Source organism: Peromyscus californicus, unplaced genomic scaffold, assembly GCF_007827085.1.
Source record: "Peromyscus californicus insignis strain IS unplaced genomic scaffold, ASM782708v3 Scaffold_5__1_contigs__length_169319896, whole genome shotgun sequence".
NCBI classification, from domain to species: domain Eukaryota; kingdom Metazoa; phylum Chordata; class Mammalia; order Rodentia; family Cricetidae; genus Peromyscus; species Peromyscus californicus.
In genome coordinates this window covers 68,968,892-68,991,827 of record NW_026294573.1, presented here as the reverse complement: position 1 = coordinate 68,991,827, position 22,936 = coordinate 68,968,892, and the positions used below count along the sequence as shown (strand labels likewise).

Here is a 22,936-nt window from a genome sequence, read left to right as displayed (position 1 = left end):
AAACAACTAGACTTTCAACATATTTTCTGTACAACTAATTAAAAACAAACACTTTAGGTCATGTAATTTTTAGGTGTAAGTGTAGGGTTGGAAATAATTAAAATGTTACCTTTGCCAAGTAATTCCCAATGTATCCTCACTGGTACTGGGGTATAAATGCCTGCCGTTTTGATTCATGGTCCAGTCACAAATCCTCAGCTGTCAATTGAAACCTAGCAGTCAGATATGGATCGAGCAGTACTACAGTTTTTAGTATTTAAATGAACACATGCAAACTAGTACTGAACATGGCAATCCCCTTACTTTCCCAAGAGGCAACTCAAAGAAAACAAACAGACAAAATTAAAAACAAAACAAAAAACCAAAAAGAAAAAAAATCTTACTCTACAAAGCAAATTTCCAGACTTTTCCTTAGAAAAAAAGTTATTGCAATATGCTTCTCTATTAATTAAAGCATCCAGAGAAACAAGTGCTTAGAACATAACAATTAGCCAGTATTAGAGTATAAATTGAGCTGAAATAAAAGAAAACGTTAATAATGTTCAATAGAGATTATTTTAGAAAGGAAATAAAAATGCGTTTTTTTCTATGCGACATACCAAATCATCTATACAGAGTAGAATAATCAATATTGGTAAAGCATGCAGTTTGCAAAACAGAGGACATGCAGTTTAGAGGAGAAAGGCCCCACCCTGCATTGACCCTAACAGGTAGAGAAGCTGGAAGGCTTCCAGTTCCTCATGCTACAAATTACATTTTACCTAAAGTGGCATTGTTCAGAAAGAGTCAAAAATGAGGTTGAGTTTTACGTAAAATTCAGAGGTGTGGCACTGTAAATGCTTCCCTGCATGTGAAGAAGGTGGAGAATGCTCTGAACAGGGCCTGAGACAAATTCTCCCCAGATCTGAGCGTCGGCTCTTCAGGACACTTCCCAGGAACCCTATCCAGCCCTGTTTGGTTAACAGCTGCCCTACAGTGCTAGCAGATTTATTGAAAAGATATATTGCTTATTTTTATGCTTAAGAAAGTAAACTTATCTGGCATTGTGGGAGACGGAGGGGAGACACACTAGAAAATCATGGATTTTAACCTTTAGAGAGCCAGGCTGTAAATTCACTGCATCATGCACTGAAAAGACGCTGCCTTGCTGAACACACTAACCTGGCTGGATTGCCTCTCCTGTGAGAGTTTCTAGATGGTGACTAGAGCCAAAATGCCTTTAAACTTGGGACAAATTGCTTTAACTATGTCCCCAAAACACAGTGCTTTAAAAAGTGGGCTATACCACCTCAGACTCCGGTTTCTTCACAGCCTAAGAGTGATCATAAGGTTTCAGAATGATAGCTTTTATCTGAAAATGTAATCTAAAATTTTGAAGGTGCATTTAAATTACTTTAATATTTAAAGTAAAACTAGTTTTCTAAAGAACTGGGAAAAGTCCCCTAGGGTAGACAGAGAAAGAGAACGATATAGAGACGGCTGGATGGGTGGAGTCCGTTCAGCTTGATGCTATAGAGAAGTCATAAATCAGAAAGTAAACAGAAAGGAAAGCGGGTATTCTGAAAACAGGCCATAATATTCCTACAAAGGAGAAAACTGTATACCTATTCATTTTTAAACAGATGACATATTTCTGCTATTTCAAAGAAGAAAATGTGTTTAGTCTATAGTGTATGAGAAGCAACATTGTGAGATTTGTTTCTGAAGGGACACAGTGGGAGGGGTGGATACACAGGATTTCACTATGTAACTCAGCCTGGCCTTGGACACACTGTCCTCAGCCTCCAGTAGACTGGGATACAGGACTATTCAGTAGTGCAGGATTGGGGTTGTTCTCTCTCTCTCTCTCTCTCTCTCTCTCTCTCTCTCTTGTGTGTGTGTGTGTGTGTGTGTGTGTGTGTGTGTGTGTGTGTGTGAGTTCTCTGAGGGGGCCTTCTAATTCAATGTACCAGGCTACACTGCTTGTCATCCAAAGTAAGTGGGACACATTTCAAAATATGAGTCTCGAAAGAAAAGAGCTTGACCATATGAGATCACTTCACGAGTCACCCACTGATCCACTTTCACCAGTGAATGCCAGCTTTGAGTCAGGGTAGCATTTTAGGAAGTGAGATGTATGTTCCGGCATACCACAACCAACTCTGCTAATGATTAGCTACAGGTACAACCTTTCTGCACAAAACCGTATGACCCCAAGCACCACTCATGGACCGTCTCAGACAAAGCTGAGACATTACTGTCTTCCTAGGTGGATGTTATGTAAATCTGGCAAGTTACATGCTGGTGGCTTTTTTTTTCTTTAATCACCCTTAAAAATTTCAAGTGGGCAATCTGTGTCTTCGTCCTGAACATTTAAAATCAACATGATTTTTAACTTTTTTTCCTACATATACTTTCAAAGAGGTTAAACCAAACTAGCTATTTACTTCCCCTTATCATTAATATATATGCATTTGCATATTTTATCTAAAACAGAAAAAATGCTTAAATATATACAAAATAATCAAAGATTGTATTTAACAAAAGTTTAACACCAAAGTTGGTAAGACACTAATTACTATTGAATTAATTTTCACTCATTAACTGAAATTTATAAAAAACTATTTCAGTTTGTCTCTATTATGGGCCAGCACTGCCTACACTTTCCAAGCATCTAGGGAGACAAGTATCTGTGACAGCTTGTCTCATATCACTCACTTGAGCCAACTTACTTCAGCAAGAGCCTTTCTCTCGCTCTTTTTCGTTATTATTATTTTTTTCTTAACTACCTTTGGACTAATAAACTATCTAGTAAAGTGAAAATTTAAAGAGTGTAGATAAGGGAAACCGATAAATAACTAAAATAAAAATCAGCTATTATTCTCCGAAGAGTTCCCTGGCAGGGATGTCTAAAAAACCCAGTTCTTAAGCATCTTATTTAACCAAGACATCCTTGGACCAAGCAGATTCAGGATATCTTTTTTCACACTGGAAGACTCAAACTAAGTATATGTACACTTCTTTAGAAGAACATATGAGATGATTTATTATTATCATTCAAGATGCTAAACACAATCTCATTTTATATTTTAAAGAGATTTTTAATAATAAGTAATAAGCATTTTTAAATTTGGGGTATTGATAGTCTAGCCATTGTTCTGAGAAAAGGTCAGTGATAAAAACATTTAACCATCAGCCAGGCAGCGGTGGTGCACGCTTTTAATCCCAGCACTTGGGAGGCAGAAGCAGGTGGATCTCTACCAGTTTGACGCCAGCCTGGTCTACAGAATGAGTTCTAGGACAGGCACCAAAACTACACAGAGAAACCCTATCTCAAAAAACAAAACAAAAAACAACTGTCAGTTATTTCTAGTCAAAATTTAAAGCTGGATTTTAACTGGTACATAAATATGTCTTTCATCTCTCTTATATTTTCCAAGTATCTTACTTTACAAAATAAGAGGTGGGCTCCTGTCCCATAGCAGTCAAGCTTAAAAGATCCCAAGCAAATGAGTTTAGAAAGCCGGTTTGTTAGTGCCATGTGACTGTGTAGAAGAGGAGCTGGTTCCTAGTTTTCTTATATTCTGAAAGTCAGACTTAATCATATGCATATCTGTACAAAAATACAGTCACGTGCCAATTTATTTAATTTATATGAACCTATCAAAATGAAAGAGGACTATCTATAAAACCAAGATGTTAAATACATTGTGCCCAGTGTTCCAAGAAGAAACAAGAAATGAAAGAAACGGGCCCCACCCACAGTGCAATCAGTATAGGGGTCAAATAAAACAACTATAAACTACTGAAAAAAGAGGCGAGGTCTAGGACCTGCCTGTGCTCTCAGACTGCAGCCCCTCCTTTGGAAGGGAACCTAGTGCCTGGCATAATTCAAATGAGATTGTGTCAAAAAAAAGCCAGGAAGGGAACCATCTGGGTTCTTTCAAATATCTGCACACGGCGGCTGGGACCTAGCTCAGTTAGAGTACTTGCCCAGTGTGCACAAAGCCCTGGGTTTGGTCCCTGGTCCTAATGCCACAGAAAATCAAGTGTGGTGGTGCAGACTTTTACTTCTAGCACTTGGAAGGTGGAGGCAGGAGGATCTGAAGCTCTAGGTCATCTGTTATTACATAGTGAATGAGTCCAAAGACAGGCAGGATTCTCAATTAACTAAGTAATTAAAATGAATAATCTGCATAAGCAGAAACACCTAAGTGGAAATACCTAAGATACTACACATAAATAAGTATGTTAAGTTGCTGACAGCCATAGAGAATCAATATGGCCTTAAAGTCAAGTTTGTACACTCAGATGAAGGCCTTTCATTGGTTATACAAGGGGACTTAAGGTTTTTAGTTTGTTTGTTTATTTATTTATTTATTTATTTATTTATTTATTTATTTATTTATTTTGGTTTTTCGAGTCAGAGTTTCTCTGTGTAACAGCCCTGGCTGTCCTGGAACTCACTCTGTAGACCAGGCTGGCCTCAAACTCGCAGTGTCCGCTTACCTCTGCCTCCCCAGTGCTGCGATTAAAAACGTGCACCACCACCACCACCGCCTGGCAACTTTAGTTATTAAATGCATAAATTTGGGGAAAAAATAAAACTAAGCCAAGTGTCCCTGTTTGCTAGATTCAGCAAACAGGCAGTTTACTAACAGTCTGCCATGACAACAATGGCTCTCAATTGAACCAATAAACCACGGAATGTAAACTGAATAACCAACATGAGCAAACTGACTTCTTCACTTCACCTTTACAAGACTCTCAAGGGAGGATCTTGAAGTCTATGTTTTACATTCTCTTGAGGTTCCCCATTTCTCCTGATAGCTCAGGGAAACAGACTGGGGGAGGAGGGCAATGGAGGCACATAAAAAGAATCAGCACTCGACAGTTCATGCTCTCCCCTTACTGCCTGGATGGGTAAACATTTCTTCTATTAACTATTGCTCATGGAGCCACTGACATGAACTGTGAATGGGTGCTGCAGAACTTTAATGAACAGGAAAGATGGCCACAAGCAAACTGTCAAAAAGAGAACTCAAAGCCACCCTGGTACCTTACAGTCACTCCGTCATTTTGTGAAGCCATGCTTAGTGAAACAAAGATAAATGGGTATGAACAGTCCACCAACTTCACCAAAATCGCTGAGTCAGACATGAAGAGTTGGAAAATAAAGAGTCCTTCTCTTTCAGTGAAAGCTGCTCATGCCTATAGAACTTAAGGGAGCTAGGGAAGCTGGGGACAACGTGACCTTTTCCCCTTTCAAGACTTGTCCAAAAGCAGACACACCTGTTCTCATCTCAAGGCAAAAGCCAAACTCCTGGCTCCTCAACCTTGGTCCTCACCACTACTCCATCCCATCTGTCACTCTCCCGACTCCTCCGGCCTCTCACTCTCTCCAGCCTATCTCCACATGCAGCTCAAAAGGATGTAAATACCATCAAAGAGTTCTTCCCTCCGAGAGCTTTGTGCTTCAGGATAGAAGACAGTTTCCCCTTGTGTTTTTATTGATTGGAGTTTAAGGTTGCATTAAACTTAACTTTATGCTGACATTAATTTGAATAGTATATCTAGAGCCCTGTCTTTGATAACCAGAAAAAGCAAATAAAGGAGTTAATAATAAAAGACAGACAGATGATGGAAGGATTTTTTTTTTCAATTTCAAAACTAGCCCCAAAGCTAAACATTTGCATAGCCATTTAGTTTGACTAAAACTTCCTTTAAATGTGTTTCCTTTTCAGCAGGCATATGTGAAAAGTGACCTCTTACCATTTACATATCTACCCAGAAGTCATGTGCTAGGCTTTTGCGTCATGCTGTCAATTATGATAACAGCCACAATGAGAATGGCCTGAGTGTTGATAGCCTGCTTCCTGGCTTTACTGGGAAGCTTGCTGGTCATCCACTTGTGTTCTTTTCCAATTGCTTACTTCTAATGACTGGCTTTTCAATAGTTTCTATGTTTCAAGCTTTGGCTTTGTCGTTTGCCAGGACAAATATTATAAGAGGATTTCACTTCACATCTTAGTTTCTTTAAAAAATAGAAAGAAAGAAAGAAAAGAAAAGAAATCCTACAGAGGCAATTTCCTCAAAAGCTATTTTGTGTAACAAAAATCTTCAGCGTAATGAAAAGTACTTTCAAATTCTACCCAGAAAAGTGTTGAGACTATTTCAGCATAACTAGTCGATAGCTGAACTTGAAATAACAGTGTTGTACAGTCACAGGAGATGTAACTGCTGCCACTCAAGCATAAACAAAACCCACACGGTAAGTGACAAGGCACTCAGCCAACGGCTCTGGTCTCAGATAGCAGATAGTCAGGACTTCACTTTGAGACTGTGAGAACAAGTCTTATTTCTTACAATAAGAGCTTACTTGACTTAACTGTCTCATTTAAGGAAGGCAAAGCAACTTCCTATTCATTCTACCTACAATTCCCAGTCTGTATCCAGAGTCAGGGTGCAATTCAATGGCTGGTTTGTATGGTGTGGTCTCTTATGGCTATACAGGAAGTTCCTTAACCATAGACTCTTAGCTCCAATTTATAATTAATTTTTGTGGTATTGATGATTACTAAAGGTTTCTGCTGGGGTAGCAATGTTTCACCAAACTGTAATTGATGATAAATAAGCTACATTATTTTTTAATTACTAAACTTCCTATGATAGCAATTAGTCCTCAAAATGGTAAACTTTTGAGCCTTAGCACATCAAGAAGGAACTGGTGTTAATTTAACTGACTTTTCTCATAATACCCATTTGCATTAAAATTATTAGACTGGGTTATAAAATAACTTCTATCCCTGCTAAGCAAAAATCTAACATTTTGCTAGATAGTGCCCGTTTACTTTCAAGTAGATAAAATTTAGAAGGTAGGGTTGCTTCAGTGTCAACAGAAAGGAATGTGTGCAGGGAGCATGAGAGGCAGGAAGAAAGGACTTCATTGCTCTGAAAGGGAAGTCAGCGAAGGTGTCCCCAGCATTCTGAAAGTGTTCCAGATCAAGACAAGGCATTTGGCAGCAGAGAGCAGAGCCCCATTTGCTAAAGCAGGATCCCAGAGTTCTTCAAGCCACCGCACCATTTCCCGAGAGAGAAGTTAAAGCAGAGTGAAGCTCCTGCTGAGGTTCTACAATTTCGCCTATGCCAGTGGCCAATGCATTAAGTCAGTCAAGGATCCCAAAGTCAGACCAGGGCCAGGCCTTGAACAACGCCCAAGACTGTGACAGGTGATACAGGCGAGTCCTGATCAGCTACATGAGCTGACTATTGTACTTCGCAGGGAGGACTGGTATTTATGACAAGTCTGCTTTACGTGAACCTTCCTGATTTTCCATAATTAAGTGACTTTATTTTTTAAATTTAAATGCAATGTCATATGTATATTTAGGTGAAATTCCAACATCAGAAAAAAAAAAAACACAACAACTAGTATCTCAAGGCAGTTAGAAACTGGCATTAGTCAGGAATAATAATTGTAAAAAAGGAGTTCACAAATGTGTGACTACTAATAACTGTGTGTAACAAGCAACTCAGCATCAAAGGAGGTGCTTCACTATTCAAGTTTGCCAGTATGGATGAACTTTAATAGGTTACATTTCAATTGAGGAATGTCAGTGTGGTCATGGGTTACAAACAGCTGTAGTGAAAGCCTTTCTGTGGTATCATTTTGTAGGAAGGTTATTAGAAGACAGTCAAAAATATCCAATAATCTTAAATTTATTGTTAACGTAATTTATGTAAGCTATATGAAAGTTCTTTTCTAAGGGGAAAAAATAGCATGCAACAATGCACATCAATACTTCCCATAAGCTGAAAGGATAAATCTTTATAAAGCAACCCACATGAACTGAAGAATGCACCTGGTGACAATATTTATTTTTAAGGGGTCATGTATAGTAAAGGTTATGGGTAATGTTTAAAAACCCCTCCATACTAAAGCCACTGCCTTTCTAATTTTGAATTTCTCCTAGCTAATATAAAATGATTGATCACTTTTATTTCATGTACCCCTTGATTTTCCTTTGCATTCATCATTGAGTGCTTTAAACCAAATGCATTTAGGAGCTGCCCTTAGAAGAGTGGTCTCTTTTAAATCTTCGTAAAGTAATGAGAGGACACAGTAAATCAATCTCATTTCTGCTGGAGGAAGAATAACCTTTACTGAAGTCATTTAAACTATTTCGCTCTCTCCATTCCTGTAGAGTGAATATGCAGCTTCATCTCTACTGTTCTTAATTTGAAAGGATAAAGAGAATAGATTTTAACTGGTGCTCCAGTTAAGTGATATGCTTACATCATACGATATACATTTATGTTGTTTTATTCATGTCTCAAAATCATAGTTCATTATGAATTTGGCAAACTGAGTTCCTTCAAATCAAAATTTCATTACATAGATAAATTATCTATCTGCTCAGTATTTAAAAAATTTAACTGTGGAGTATATGGCTTTTTGCTTCCAAGAATTAATATATACCATATATTCATAAATAGCAAACACATTTGAACTCAGAAAATATATTCACATTGTAAGTGGTCTTTACTCAACACTACCCACTTAAATAGCAAATGTCAGACTTTATAAGAAAGTGTTGTATACATTCCTCAGATTAGAAGATGCCCAGATTTCTGCCCACAGTTGAGGTCCAGGTTTTCACTGTGCCAAGATTTCTTGATGCATCTTTAGACAATGTTAAGAGAGAGGTAAGTTTGGTATGAATGAACTTTTGTGACTGTCATTACAGGAGACCCTGACATTAATCTTAATTGATACAAACTAAAGCTGCCCTGGGCTAGGTTAAGGAAATAGGACAACTGTTTCTCAGTGCATGGGATTGGTTGTAATATTCTAAATGTGTTTGGAGCTAAAGGTTAAATAACAGAGGCATGTTTTTTGAATTAAAAATTAACTGGAAATTAGGGAGGTGTCATAAAGAATAATGGCAAGTCCTGTGACAAAAATATTTCTGAAAAAAAGTATGATTTTTTTTAAAAAAACAAGTTTCCAAAACCTATAAATCCTGCATATGTTTAAAAAACACAATGAACACATACATTTGTTAAATAGAACCATAGTAGTTATAACACATCCATATTATAGCAATTTTAGAGGTGAAAAAAAGCAACATTCCAGAGAATTATGTTGAAGCCATTGGCTGGCAAAGCCACTAATTATTATTTGGTATTTCCATAACTATATACAGATGTCTTCAGTCAGTTCTCTTGTGTTCTGTTTTGTTATTTTAACCTTGCAAAATGTCAAGTATCTTGAATGAGCTATCATCTTTATGGCTTTCTCTGAACTCTGCATGTGGTGACTTCTACTATACACAGTCTATCACCTTGGCCTGAGAAAGGGAAGCCCTGGAGAACAGTAAGCAAAAACCAGATAGGCCATTCTAGAACTGAGTAAGTAGGCACAAGTAACTTCACATGTTTGGTACATATATAAACCTCATATAAACACATAGACAACTTGGTGTTTATTCCCAGCTCTGTCTTATGTACTGTGGTCTACTTTTCTTATGTAATGTTTTACATACTGTTAACTTCAAACTGCTCTGTATCCAAACTTAAGAACAGCAAACATATGCCTCATAAAATACACTTCAATTCTGAAGTGCTTAGAACTATTTCTGTGACCCTATAACTAGAATCATGGGATTTCTACGTTGGTGTTGTGCATACTTTAGACTCGGGCTAATTTGTTTATAAGCCACCATTAATCCTGGCTGTAGTTTTTCACAGTTTGGGTAAACACTTCATTTGCATTAAATTTACAGCATTAATGAGATGTGAAATTTAAAATGCTACTTGAAACATAAATGATGTAAGAAGGCAGAATCACCCCCCCACACACAAAAAAAAGTGTTTTATTGCATCTGAAATCAGTGAAGCAATTTAAATGTATTGGAGTAGGAATAATGTTTCGCCTGTGAGCTCAATGTTAGAGCACATCCTCCTCCTGGACTGAATATAAAGGAGGAGTGAAACATCTGGAGAAAACAAAATTGCTTCAAACACAAACTATGTACTGACTCTAGCTGGCTCTCGAACTGGTTTCCCATGTCAGCGTTTAAAAGCCACATTGGCTAGTGAGTTCTCAATATCCAGTAAGACAGAACAATACAGTCTAGCTGGAACACAACACGTGTCTGTGGGTACTGTCACTGTGTGCTTTGAAGATGGGAGAGGCTGCGAGCCAGTTTCAGAAACTTCAGATAGGTGAGAAGCAGAGGATAAATGAGAAAAAAATTTGGAAAACAAAATGATCAATTTTGGTCTCAGAAGCCCCGTGAGCCCCATCCTGAATCCAGATCTGAGAGGCAACATGGAGAAAAGCGCCGAAGCAAAGCGTGGCTCCCCCATTCCACCTGGGTGACATGTGCCCACCTGTTGCTGATGCAGGAAGGATGGGTCTCTTGGGTTTAGTCCCACATATCGACTGGCTTGAGATGTGCCTGAGGCTGTGTAGGCTGATTAAGGAAGAACAAAAACAAAGATAAAAATTGTGAACTGTCAGAATGAACACCCTGTCCATGTATAAGAAACCCAGAGAAGTGGGAGCTACTACCAAAATGGTGTCTCCATTTCTCTTCTCTTTTGTCCGAGTGAATAGTAAATAACAGAAAAGAAATGGCCATTGAATTCAAATCAACTACTCCCCCCTTAAAAAAAAAAAACCCTATGCAATGAACCATAACCTATGCGTTGGTGTGGGTGTCCTCACTGTGTGCTGTGGTATCCTCACTGTGTGCTGTGGCTGCAGGGACTGCCTAGATGCTGAGACTCGGCTGTACTGAAGACTTTCTTCACAGACACATCTTTCCCCTTCGTCTAATGGAATAATCAAGGATGACTGCCTGCGGTTCTAAATGTGAAAGTGGACGAAGTGACAGGGAATGTGACCACTTTTAATGACAGGGTTAAGCAGACGTGCTTGACGAGTATGAGATGAAAACAAAAATGTTTTACTTAAATGTGTACCCAAACAAATAAAAAAAATAATAAATCCACTAATACTTTTCTTAAAGAGGGGCCCAGTTGCATTACATCACATACAGTGAGTTAGCTCCATCTTCTATCTAATATGAGGAATGTCCCCCAGCTTGGTAGAAACATTTCTGACAAAAACAAAAAAAAACAAAAAAACAAAACCCTTCATTTTCTGTTAGTGTAAAAACAACTATCACTTGCTTGTGATTGGCCAGGGAGGAACTCATGGTACCTATTACATACTTGGTCACCAGGTAGCATAGATGTGGGTGACTGTTCTTTACATTGCTGTGGTCTAGTTTACAACTGCTTTTTGTGCAAGTGTTTTTCTGGTGGGGTGAACTTTCCACAGAAATATTCTCATTTCTAAATCTGCCTTTTACAAGGAAAAGAAGAACCAAGCCTACTCCTCCATCTCTGATTGAACAGAGAAACCGAGTCTGTACCATGTTACACTAGGAAGTCTGAAAAGGGTCAAAATCATTATAATTAATTAGGAATTCAGACACTGGCTTTAAATAGGCTAGCTTTAAAAAAACAACAACAATATATTAATTTTTCATGTTCACTTTAAAAATGCATTATTTAAACTTGGAGACTTTTAGGTCAAGTTTTTAAAACACTGAGGATGCTCACAGGTTATGTTCTAATTCCTGCTAAATAAGGAAAGGGTGGCCATTAGCAGCCAGTATTTTCCACTCATCACTAGGCCTCGAGAATTCAATACACAGGCTGGGAAGTGAGAGAGGAGCACTATATTTTTTTTATGTAGAAGTGGAGAAAGAGCTCGTGAAGCCAACTTTATATAAGCTAGATATTCCTTTAGAATATTTTAGAAATTTTACTAGTCAAATCAGATCTCTTTTGGACAAGTAATTCATTATCAAACAGACTGAAAGCATACGCGTGAAAGGGCTGTGGTTATCTGGACTGGATCCTCCCCTGAATTTGATGCATGGGTGTTAGCATAAAAGTAGGCACCAAAAGTTCCTGGAACTTTGGTTTTGATCATTTATCCTGAGGTAGTTCTTTGACTACCTTTTAAAATCATATTTTTATGTGCTTTTATTTAAACTTTGTCATGGTTCAAAGATGCTGTGATGTTCACTTTAAAAGTATGCATATAGTGTCTTAGTGACTGTAATATGCACAGAAAACAACTAGAAGAAGAGTCTCACCCATTTTTGCATTCAGGGAAGTGCTCACAGTGACTATTTGCCAGTGAGCTAATTACCAAGCATCACTGATTAGTGATGTACATTCCAAGCCTATCTGGACTTACTAGTTTATAGGGCTCATGAATCCTGCTAAATAAATGCTGAGTATTCACTGTGAACTTAAGGTATTGTCCTTTTTTTTTTTCTTGGAAAGTGTCTTTATATGTTTTTAGAAGTAATTAATTAAAAAAAAAGAATGTCTTTCCAATGGCTGCGAGAAAAGAGAGAGAGTAAGAGCCGGTGATATCTCTGATGGTGTAATTCCACAAGGGAGTTTCCAGAGCACAAGGGATTTGTTTGCTCTATGCAAGAAAAACCATCAGAATATAAACCCATCATGGTGATGGCACATGCTGGTGCCTCCCAGATGAAACCTCATCAGTTGTCCATCTGTGCACATCAGCGCCCTTTAGGAAGCTAGTAGTTTGGGTGAAGCCAATTGAAAATGCATTCCTTATCTAATTCTGACGTGCTATATGATGACTTGGCTTACTGGTGTATGCTACATAATGATACTACCTACATATGACATTTACAATGCTATAGCCATGCTAACGAGCATACTATCTGACTATAATGTAATAGCCAAAACAACCGAAAGATTTAAAGAAAAAGTTGTAGATCATGACAGTGTCGGTACCTTACATGTATCTAATCCTATGCTTCACAGTGTCCTTGCCTGCACAGCACAATGTGTGACTGCTTCTCACAATGACATAACCTACAGTGAGGTAAACATGTAATTATCTTGCAGAGGCACTGATTCCATTCGCTTGGGGCAGGGGGTTGATTTCTAGAAATACTTCAATAAGTAATAATTATCTAATCTCTCTTTTGGTGATGTAAAACCTTTGTATACTGTGTTGTGTTATCAGTGTAATTTCAATGTCTACCTTGAACAAGCAGGCATGAGTTATTACTTTTGTTGTGGCTGTTGGCTAAAAAAAAATAAAATAAAAAAATAAAAAATCATGTTTCTCCCTTGTCAAATACGATGCACTAATGGAAATTTGATAAGAGAGAGCATGTGACAGCTGGGCCACATCCATGCCTGCTAGCTCCACTTAAATGAGAAATCTCCATCTGCTCAGGTAGCCGGAAAAGTCCCCGTGTGTTCCACCTTGGATCAGGTATCCAATGGTGCCTTGGATGGACATTTCTCATTTCCTACAGAAATACTTACTGGATGCTGTGGGTGAAGCTGCCTCACCTTCAGGGGATGTAGTGATGGGTTTAGTGTCTGTCATGGTCAGAGTCACAGGTCGCACTGCACTGGGATGGGGAGAGGGTGCCAGGACAGGAGTGAAATGGCCAGGCACTTTCCCTACTACTTGACCACTGCTGTTAGGCTACAAAACAAAAACAGAACGCCGGGTGAAGCAATCCGAAAGGCAGACATCCTGTCTAACAACTCCACTCAGTACGCGCACGTGGGTTCTGCACAGCGTGGAGAGCGGCCGCCGTGCAGGCCCTCTCTCGCCGGCACTGGGAGCCAGTCAACAGTTAGTAGTAAGAAGCAGCAGCAACGGTATCTAAAGGAAGCTTTTGACCATTAATGCGCTTTGCACAGGTGATTTCCTCTTTCCAACACCCCTACATGTTCAGCCGACCTGAGCCTCTCATGTAGTCGGCCAGAAAACCCACATGGACTGAGACTGATGCCTAGCTAAAGCTAAAATGGAATTCCTTTCTGAATTCTCTACAGTAAGAATCCAGCAATCCTACGTTCTGCTCCTTATTCTCAGTTTATTTCTCAGTTCAATATTTTCCTACTAAACAATGGTATCACTGACATAAGGATACAAGAATGTCAAGGATAGGAAACATATCCAACACTGTATAGTTTCCTTCATTCACAGTCAATAATCCATTCTTCTGCATATAAGCTCTAGCTTCCTCTCACACACAGACACACATATCAGGCAATTTAGACTCTAGGGTACCCAGTCTGCTTCCAATCATTTACTAACACAAGCAGATAGAATGAGATTGAGAGCATCTAAGATTTCCGATACACACAGAGTTATAAACTGCAGAAGTCAGACATTATGCTTAGAAATAAAACATCCTCCAAAGAAAAGGACTATGAGGCACCAAAGTGGACGTGAGGAGCATCAGTTGCACACTGCTGTGTGTTACTCTCCGATCACTGTGCATGAGGAGCGGCATAGATGTCTGTGAGAGTTAATGACTAAAACCCCCTGTCCAGTTTCGGAAAAGACGCTATTTCTTGAGTTTTGACCACTCGATAGAGAAATAGTTGCTGTGGTAGAAGGCAAAACCCTAAGGATATACTGTCTGAAGAAAGCCTGGGCTATATTATCCCAGATAAAGAATGCTATTTTTGATTATACTCATGGAACAGTTCTTCACTACATGGCCTTTTATAATAATTTTCTGGGAAGTATTCTCCACAAATATACGGTCTTTATAATTCCAACTTCCCAAAGCAAAGAAATCAATGAAACAATATGTATCTAAATACCCGCCTATAATTTAAACTGGATATTTCTTTAGAGAAAGATAGCTAATAGCACTTAAATATTTTGACTTCGAGGCATGGATTGAGTCTTTGGGTGGGTTACAGAGAGACTACTTCCTCTATTTTATTTTTTAAAACTGACTTTGACTATCCTGGCTATTCATCATGGGTAATTTTAATTAAGTATTTAACTCTATGTCAGGAAAATAAACTGGAGTTTTCCTTGATGGAAACCTATGGGAGAATTATATCTTTAAACCAATTTTATTCAAAATATTCCACTGAATAGCACGACTGTCTCACTATAATTGGTGCAGCAGTAATGGAATTAATCTCCAAATTGCTGTGGGGAGGAGAAGACATTTTAGTTGCTTAAGAATCCAGATCAGCATGGTGCTGACTGAGGCTGGGAAGCAGCAGCCAGGACCAGGACCACAGGGCTTGAGGACCACTACTCACTCCCCTCTCCAGCACTGGAAGACGCAGGGCAACAGTCCTACTCTGAAATGCAAATTAACTGGCTTTGAGTTTGGAATTAAACATCAAAGCAGATATAATGTTCCTTAAAACAAAACAAAACAAAAATTTCTGCCATTCGCTATAAAGACACATTTTTCTTTCTAGGTCAGTGGTAGTTTATTTCTTTAAATAGGCATTATCAACTTCTGGCTATGGGAAAATTGTAAATGACTGCTTTGTGTATGTCTTGGAAAGAAGAAAGCTCTCATTTTCACACTGGTGGTACAATCAATGGCAAAAGTGCTTCTGCATAATGTTCACCAAAACAGTCCATACCTACCTGGAGCAGGAGTCAAATGGTAAGGATCTCAAGGAAATGCTGCCACAGGAGATAAGCTTGTGCAGTGTATACTTTGTCTACAGGAATTGAATGGCTATGAACGGACAGGTGTTCTCCCATTCAAAAGTAGGAAAGGAGACAAAGGAGAGCACCCAAGTCCATGCAGACCCTTCTAAAACACCAGGGCAAAAGGAAGGTTACACTTCAGTTTTCTACCAGTGTAAACAAGTGAAGCTAGGTTCTAAAGCGTCTACCTCTCCAGCTGCTGTGGGATACATAGAAGGGTGTCTTGTGTGAGGATGAACGGCACTGGCAATGCACTATCCTATTTACTACACTCCTCCCAGTATATAAAACTCTGAAATTTTCTTTTTGCTTTTGGCTTTCAACTGAGATGGGAACAGGATGCTGCTCTAGAAGCTGGACATTTACTTTGAAAACATACAGGAAAAACTGTGACAAAAGAGGCAGATTATCACCTAATATGCACTCTTAACTTATAAAGAAATCGAAATATATGTAAAACAAGCACTGAATAATTAAAGAAATGCGTAACACTAAGGGCCTGATTTTAATTTGCATAATTTTCCCCTTAACAGTGCCTAATTAAGACATCAGTTTTAAAAAAAAAATCCAATGGAACTCTAAGATTTTCCACACTGAATTAACGTTAAGGACTTTTAATGGATGTCTTAATTAGACTTTGTTATTCATGGAAATTCTACACAAATTAAAATCAGACCTTGTGTGCACAGTTCCCAGATGAGTCTAGCAAAATACTCTATGGAACAGAGACTTTTGAATCCATACTCTGAGAACAAATTTCATTTCTAAACTGGTACCCTAAGATCTTACTCTTACTTGTCTTTAGTCTCATCATCATTATACCACATGGACATTTTTTTCTAAAGCACAAATAGATGTTTAACTCCCAAATGTTAATACTTAGTTTCATATATTAGTTAGTGAAACTAAAAGCAAAGGTAACTTTCTAAGTCACACAAAGGGTACAGCATGTTATGTTTAAAATAAAACATCCAGAAAGGACCATTCTGCTTCATTTAACAAGTTAACACAAAAGTTGTTTTTCCCCCATGAACTTTATAACTGATACATATACTCATGTACTCTAATTTTAGTACAATTTAACAGTGGTATCATAAAATGTTGTATACATTTCTCAAAGTCTTAAAAAGTTTTTAGAAGTGGACAGGAGTTTTTGAGATAAAACAGCAAAGCCTGATACTAGACCATAAGATCAAAATGACATTAGAGACCTGGATACTATAACTACTGATAGACTCATTATTGGCACAAAGACCATCTACTTGGCTGTGCAAAATCCTCCTGTGAGAAACCCCTATGCCAGAAGAAACCAAGCATCTAGAGTGAGAAATGCACAAGAGTTACTGTACTTATACAACAAATCCCTAAGACCACTGCATGATGTTCAGAGAGACTGAGATAAATGACTATATGATTTATATATATATATATATATATATATATATATATATATATATATAGAGAGAGAGAGAGAGAGAGAGAGAGAGAGAGAGATACATAGATACATACATACATACAGATCGATAGAGACAGAGAGACAGAGACAGAAAGAGCTAGAAATGCCACTCATTATTAAACGTAAGTCATGTCTCTGCAGAATCAAGAGTCATCAAAGGCTGCTGAAAATGTTTACATTACCAAAGCTGATTTTAGTGCCGAATAACTGGCCTATAAATACAGCTGTAAGTTCTTTTGTGGGTGTTTATTTTAGCACATACCTTTCTCCTGCCTGGAATAAGCACTTTGTCTCTTTGTCAAACCAGGTAGTTCAGAGGTGTGAACTTCAGCTTAGAGTTTTTTTGGCAATGAGCATTCTGCATAAACTTTCTTTCAATCAATGGAAATCCAAAAACATTAAACCCAAAACATCTTCACAAATGTATCCCTTTGGGGCAACACACTTCCTACCTGTCATTCAGCCACCTTTAAATAAAAAAAAAAAAATGCATTGAGTCACCAAGAAACTTTCTGAAGACAGATTGGAAGGCTTGATGTTCCAGACATACTTTCTGACTAACCTTGTGCCTTAGAGCTAGGCCTGTCCCACGCCCCTAGGCTCTATGTTTATTTTGTTTTCTCTTATTTTTACCTGGCTGGTTTGAGGACTGGATGGGTCATAAGAAGGGACATAGTTCTTCAGAGTATCCTGAGGATTCAGGTGGGGAGGATATCTGATCGTTGGATGAGAAAAGTAGCTTGATGGGGCTGGAGGAAGGATAGCTTGCGTTGGAAATGGCAACGGTGAGGGTGGAGGTGGAGTTCGAGTGGAGATGACTGCAGAACACAAAAGAAAAACACAAAGACTGGCTGGTCAGCAGACTGTCTTCCTGCTTCATTCACCCAGTGCTAGAAAACGGGAGCCTGCTCATTCACTCGTTCCCATAGTTACATCAACTATCTTCCCCGTTGTTTTCCCGATGCAAGCACCACTAAGGACAGACATACGGACACAACTCCACCCTACATAAAAACCCATCTTCTTGCCAGACCCAAGAACAACTTTTAGAGAAAGTTCTCTTGTACAACTTATGGTAGAACTAGACAAAGTAATTTCTTGAGTAAGTTCCTTTCCATTCAAGATATATTCCTCGATAACAAGTCTTTCTCTCCCTAAATCTGGACCAAGTTACAGCATTAATTAGGAAGAAAAAGAGCCACAATTTTCTACTATAACTCAAAATAGAAATGTAATTCAATTTCAAATAAACCATCTCCCTACACAACCTAGTTGACAGTTGTTTAAAATGAAAAGCCAACAATTAACAGACAAAAATGTCAGGTCATGAATAATGAATGATCTGCTCACTGTGTAAATACTCTTGAACATTAGCACATGGGACTGGACTCTTCCTCCTAATGAAGATGACTCCTTTCAAAACCAAAAGATCTTTAATCTATGGCTATTTTTATTCTGACTCCAGCTGACACTATACTGAAGTTCAAAGGTATTGTCGAGGTAGGATCAAGAATAAAACCCACAAAAATGTTCATTTAAATTTTATATAGGTAAACATATTAATTTACCCACGTATTTTACAATAATATGTTCTAGTGACAGAAAGAGGTACTATATGTGTTGTAGATAATATTCAATGGTAGCTTTGTACAACAGTATGATCATAATGTTTAGTTTTGAAAAATAACTTTTAAATCTTAAATATGGAGAAAGAATATTTTAGCCAATATCTCTCTAAGGTTGCTGGAAATAATTACATAATTACTAATTAAGACAACAATATATAGAAGTAAAGATTAAATCTCCATTGTTTTGATACTTTAATTGAAGTCATATGAAAATACAAAATAGTGATTCATGTTTTAGGAACCAATGTGAAAACTAAGTTCTCTTCATGACTACAAGTGAAGACTGTCTATAATGATCATCTTCAACTTGGTAATTATGGGAAAAAGAGAGAGGGGAGAGGGAGAGAGCTTTAAGAGGCATTGCTATTTTCCTCAAAGAAAGCACTCAGGATATAAAAATTTAGGAACGCATACTGGAGAAGCACAAATTTAGTTTGACAAGTCTAGGAGACTGGTCCTCAGAACCTGAAGAGTGTGACAACAGAATACATGGTTTAAACCTTTTCCCTGTGTAATCCTTCTACTGGACACACTGTGGATAACAACTGTACATTTCTTACAACAGAAGTCCTACAAGTATTTCTTTAAGCTATACACCTACTTGAAGCATAATTTAAGGAAATACAGACAGATGTTTATTGAAAATTGAGCTTTTTTTTTTTTTTGGTTTTTTGAGACAGGGTTTCTCCATGTAGTTTTGGTGCCTGTCCTGGACCTCACTCTGTAGGCCAGGCTGGCCTGGAACTCACAGAGATCCTCCAGGATCTGCCTCCTGAGTGCTGGGATTAAAGGTGTGTGCCACCGCCACCCGGCTGAAAATCAGACATCTTTTTAACTTTTGCTGTTAAAAAAAAACTTAAGGTTTTGTTGTTGTTTGTTTTTTAACCCAAAGTCAAGACCTCATGCACACTAGTAGGCAAATGCTTTCTACCAATAACTACACCCAAAGTCCTAAGTGATGAAGTGATCTTAACCTCATCTCAGTTTAACTATGGATGTTGTTCACATGTGTACATAATCCCCTGTGAGACACACAGGTGGCTCCACCTTGGCCTCTGAGTTTGAACTCATTGGTCCTAGCAGTTTTGAAAAAAAAAAATCTCCTTTCAACAGAACCAGAACAACTCGAGTTTGAGTTCAAGTCTCTGGGTAGTTGAGGAACTGTAGTGGGCTTGAAACAGGCAGGTAGGATTTTATATTTCAAAATGAAAGCAAAAATGGCTACTTTATGGACAAAAGCCTTTTTAATCCTTTGAAAAGGACAGAAAAGTAAATTACACAACAAAAATGTCTTCCTTCATTTTGAGAGAAAACATATGTGTGATATTTTTCTTGCATTATTTCAAATTCTTCCTACTTGTATTTCTTCCTCTAGTCTGACTCCTTCTAGCATTATCTTTATAGTTCCATGCCAAAGGCTTTTTAAAAATTTCATTGCAATTGTGTAAATTCTCTGCTAAAATACCTGTAAGTGACTTCCTATTGTCTCTATAATAGAGTCCCAGAAATTTCACAGATACATGTGGGTCCTCCTGTGTCTCAGACTCCATTCCTGGATCACTGGCCATACTAGAACTTGTAGGTACTTGGCCACATGGCAATTCCTTGCCGTAGTGACCACACTATATTGGAATCTATTGTCACCTCTGCCTGGAACAGGCATCCTGCTGACTCACTGTTTTTTCTTGGGCTAATCCACCCTTCAAACTTAGATCAAAACGTATTTCTTTGAGGCATCGACACCTCCACCAAGAATCTGGTCCTTTTGAGATTATATGCTTGGCCAGGGATGGGTCCACTGACACCTACTATATCATAAGTGCTTTAAGAACCAAACCTTGGGGGTTGGAGAGATGGCTCAGAGGTTAAGAGCACTGACTGTTCTTCCAGAGGTCCTGAGTTCAATTCCCAGCAACCACATGGTGGCTCACAACCATCTAGAATGAGATCTGGTGCCCTCTTCTGGCCTGCAGGCTGAACACTCACTGCATACATAATAAATAAATAAATCTTAAAAAAAAAAAAAAAAAAAAAAAAAAAAGAACCAAACCTTTTGCCTTGACCAAGGTTCCTACCACAGGTGGGTACCTATTAAGTATACTTATTGTAAATATGACTGCTATTTTAGATATTTAAGTATTTGATAGAAAACCAAAATGTAAAGCTCATTATAGAGGCTTCATGTTTCATTATACTAAAAATGTCATTTAATTATTTAAACTATTAGAAGTATGAATTCTTAATCAGGTGTCATAATGCAGAAGCCATGACCTGGAAATTAATTGTGGCCAAAGATGCAACATCTATGAAATGGTTACTGATTTTTTTCCAGTTAGCTCAGAAGATCAAACAACTAATATGAAAATTCTTATATCACTGTAATTTTTATATTCCTATCTCAGTTTCATAATTTCATTAATGATAACAACTAAGATCATGAGTTTTTAAACAAAGCAACAACAAACCTCCTGTTACAATAAATGAGTGAAGATTAAAAAACTAGATTCAGTAGGATAAGGGTCATCTAACTACAAATTAGAAGTAGTAAGATTATCATTATAAATAGAGTAATAAATAAAACTATCAAACCACTACTCTCTAGGAGGCTTAAAAGTAATAGGTACCCAGTATACAATATTGACTACTAATTGAATATTCTTTCTTAATTGAACTATTAGATGTATCATGTATCCTACACAGAAATATGTATGCATATAGAACATCTGGCATGTATTTTCTTGTTAATTTTACTTCCAAGTAAGTAACTACTTATCTATGGATAGAACATACCATCTATGGCCCGAATGTCTATATTCTTAGTTCTTATGGAAAAAAAAACCCTAAACTCATCAATATACTTGGAATTCCATCTTTCTCTAGCAGAATATACAAAACTGGGGCCTTTCTTGGGGTTCAAGTTAAGATAAATATATACCCCATTTTTGAAAGCTCTTGTGATTAAAATTCTATAATATTAAATATTTTCTCATAAACTGGTAAGAAAAAATATTTTGTTCATTAGCAACCCTCCCTGTTGGGTGGAGAGGATATAGTCACCATAGCAACGATGATAAACTTCCCCTCCACCCTTAAGTGTTTGCTGTGTGGACAAGAGGAAGGCCTTTCCTCTCAGCTTGAAACTCCTCACCACTGTGCGCGACTCCAGGTATTCCGGGATGGTGGTGCTGGGGGAAAGTGCTCAATCTTGGGGAAGAATCCTGTGGAGATGTAGAGCTAAATAGTGGTTTCTCGGGCTTCTTCATTGTAGTTGGAGAAGACATATCTGCAAAGAAAAAAGGGACAAGTTCAAGCTGCCTGGCCTTCTCAAGCAATGAGGTTCATGTCAACATAACAGCTCGTTTCCCAATTCTTTTGCTCTCACCCATTTAGAAAAAAATCTATATACAAGGTCAAAGACCCAGCCAGGCTAGAGCTGTAAAACATCTTTTAGAAACTTGCTCTGCGGAAGCTAACCCAAAGCATCATTAAAGAAACCCAGAACTGAAAACCCTCAGGCTGTAGACTTGAAGGCCTTCTGTAGCCCAGTACTGACTGACTTCTTTGATTTCCATGATTCAGGGCTATCTTTTGACCTGATGGCTACATTGTGGAAAAAACTAGGGCATGACAGGTGCTAGTATACGAAAACAATCCCTGACTTAACATCTTTTACAGAAAACTTACTTTCTTGTTTAGCAAAAAAATAATAATAATAATACATTCCTTAACCTGCTCATTCTACAAATATTTATCAGGTTCCTCTATTTTCCTAATAAATATGGATATTAAGATAAGTAAAAAGTAATTCCTGACAGGGACATTTGCTGTTAGCAAAGAGGAAAATGCTGTGGAAAAGGCTGTCACCAGTGGAGAGGAAGTGCATGGGCTAAGAGCAGAGACACTGTGGCATTTGCTCTTATATTCCCAGCCTTTGTAGGCAGAGCGCTGCTCTCCTCTGCCTGACCAGGTTTAGGAAGGAAGCCCCCATGTTAGTGCCATTTTAAAAATGTACATGGGGATAAGAGGTGAACAAAAAAAGTATTCCAAAGTGGTGGGACAGCAGAAAATACTTAAGTAGTTCAAGTGATCTATGAAGATGGGAGGTAGGCACCGGGAAGGACACATGGCTGCAAATCTGGGTTTGAAGTACTCATGTCTGAAGGTTACATGGGGGGCAACATATAACCAGAGACAGTTTAGATGGAGCATACCCTCCAGAAATTAAGTCAAGGGTAGAATATCTACAGTGGACTCATGACGGAGGCCCACTTAAAAAGACACATGATTCATGATTAATATATTCATTTCACA

At 38.1% G+C, this 22,936-nt stretch overlaps 1 protein-coding gene across 10 annotated transcripts in view; it reads right to left on the bottom strand.

Moving 5' to 3' along the window:
- Positions 1-22,936, bottom strand: part of Nfib (nuclear factor I B) — a 418,189-nt gene that overhangs the window by 18,894 nt on the left and 376,359 nt on the right. For 3 of the 10 annotated variants that reach the window (XM_052718299.1, XM_052718301.1, XM_052718303.1), the window contains exons 7-11: positions 21,774-21,908; positions 17,631-17,815; positions 13,378-13,543; positions 10,375-10,457; positions 110-198 (exon numbers count right to left, since the gene is read on the bottom strand). In XM_052718299.1, coding sequence (XP_052574259.1) covers positions 110-198; positions 10,375-10,457; positions 13,378-13,543; positions 17,631-17,815; positions 21,774-21,908 — 658 coding nt within the window. The remainder of the gene's footprint in view (positions 1-109; positions 199-10,374; positions 10,458-13,377; positions 13,544-17,630; positions 17,816-21,773; positions 21,909-22,936) is intronic. The other 7 variants (XM_052718300.1, XM_052718302.1, XM_052718306.1 and 4 more) reach the window with 5 other exon arrangements.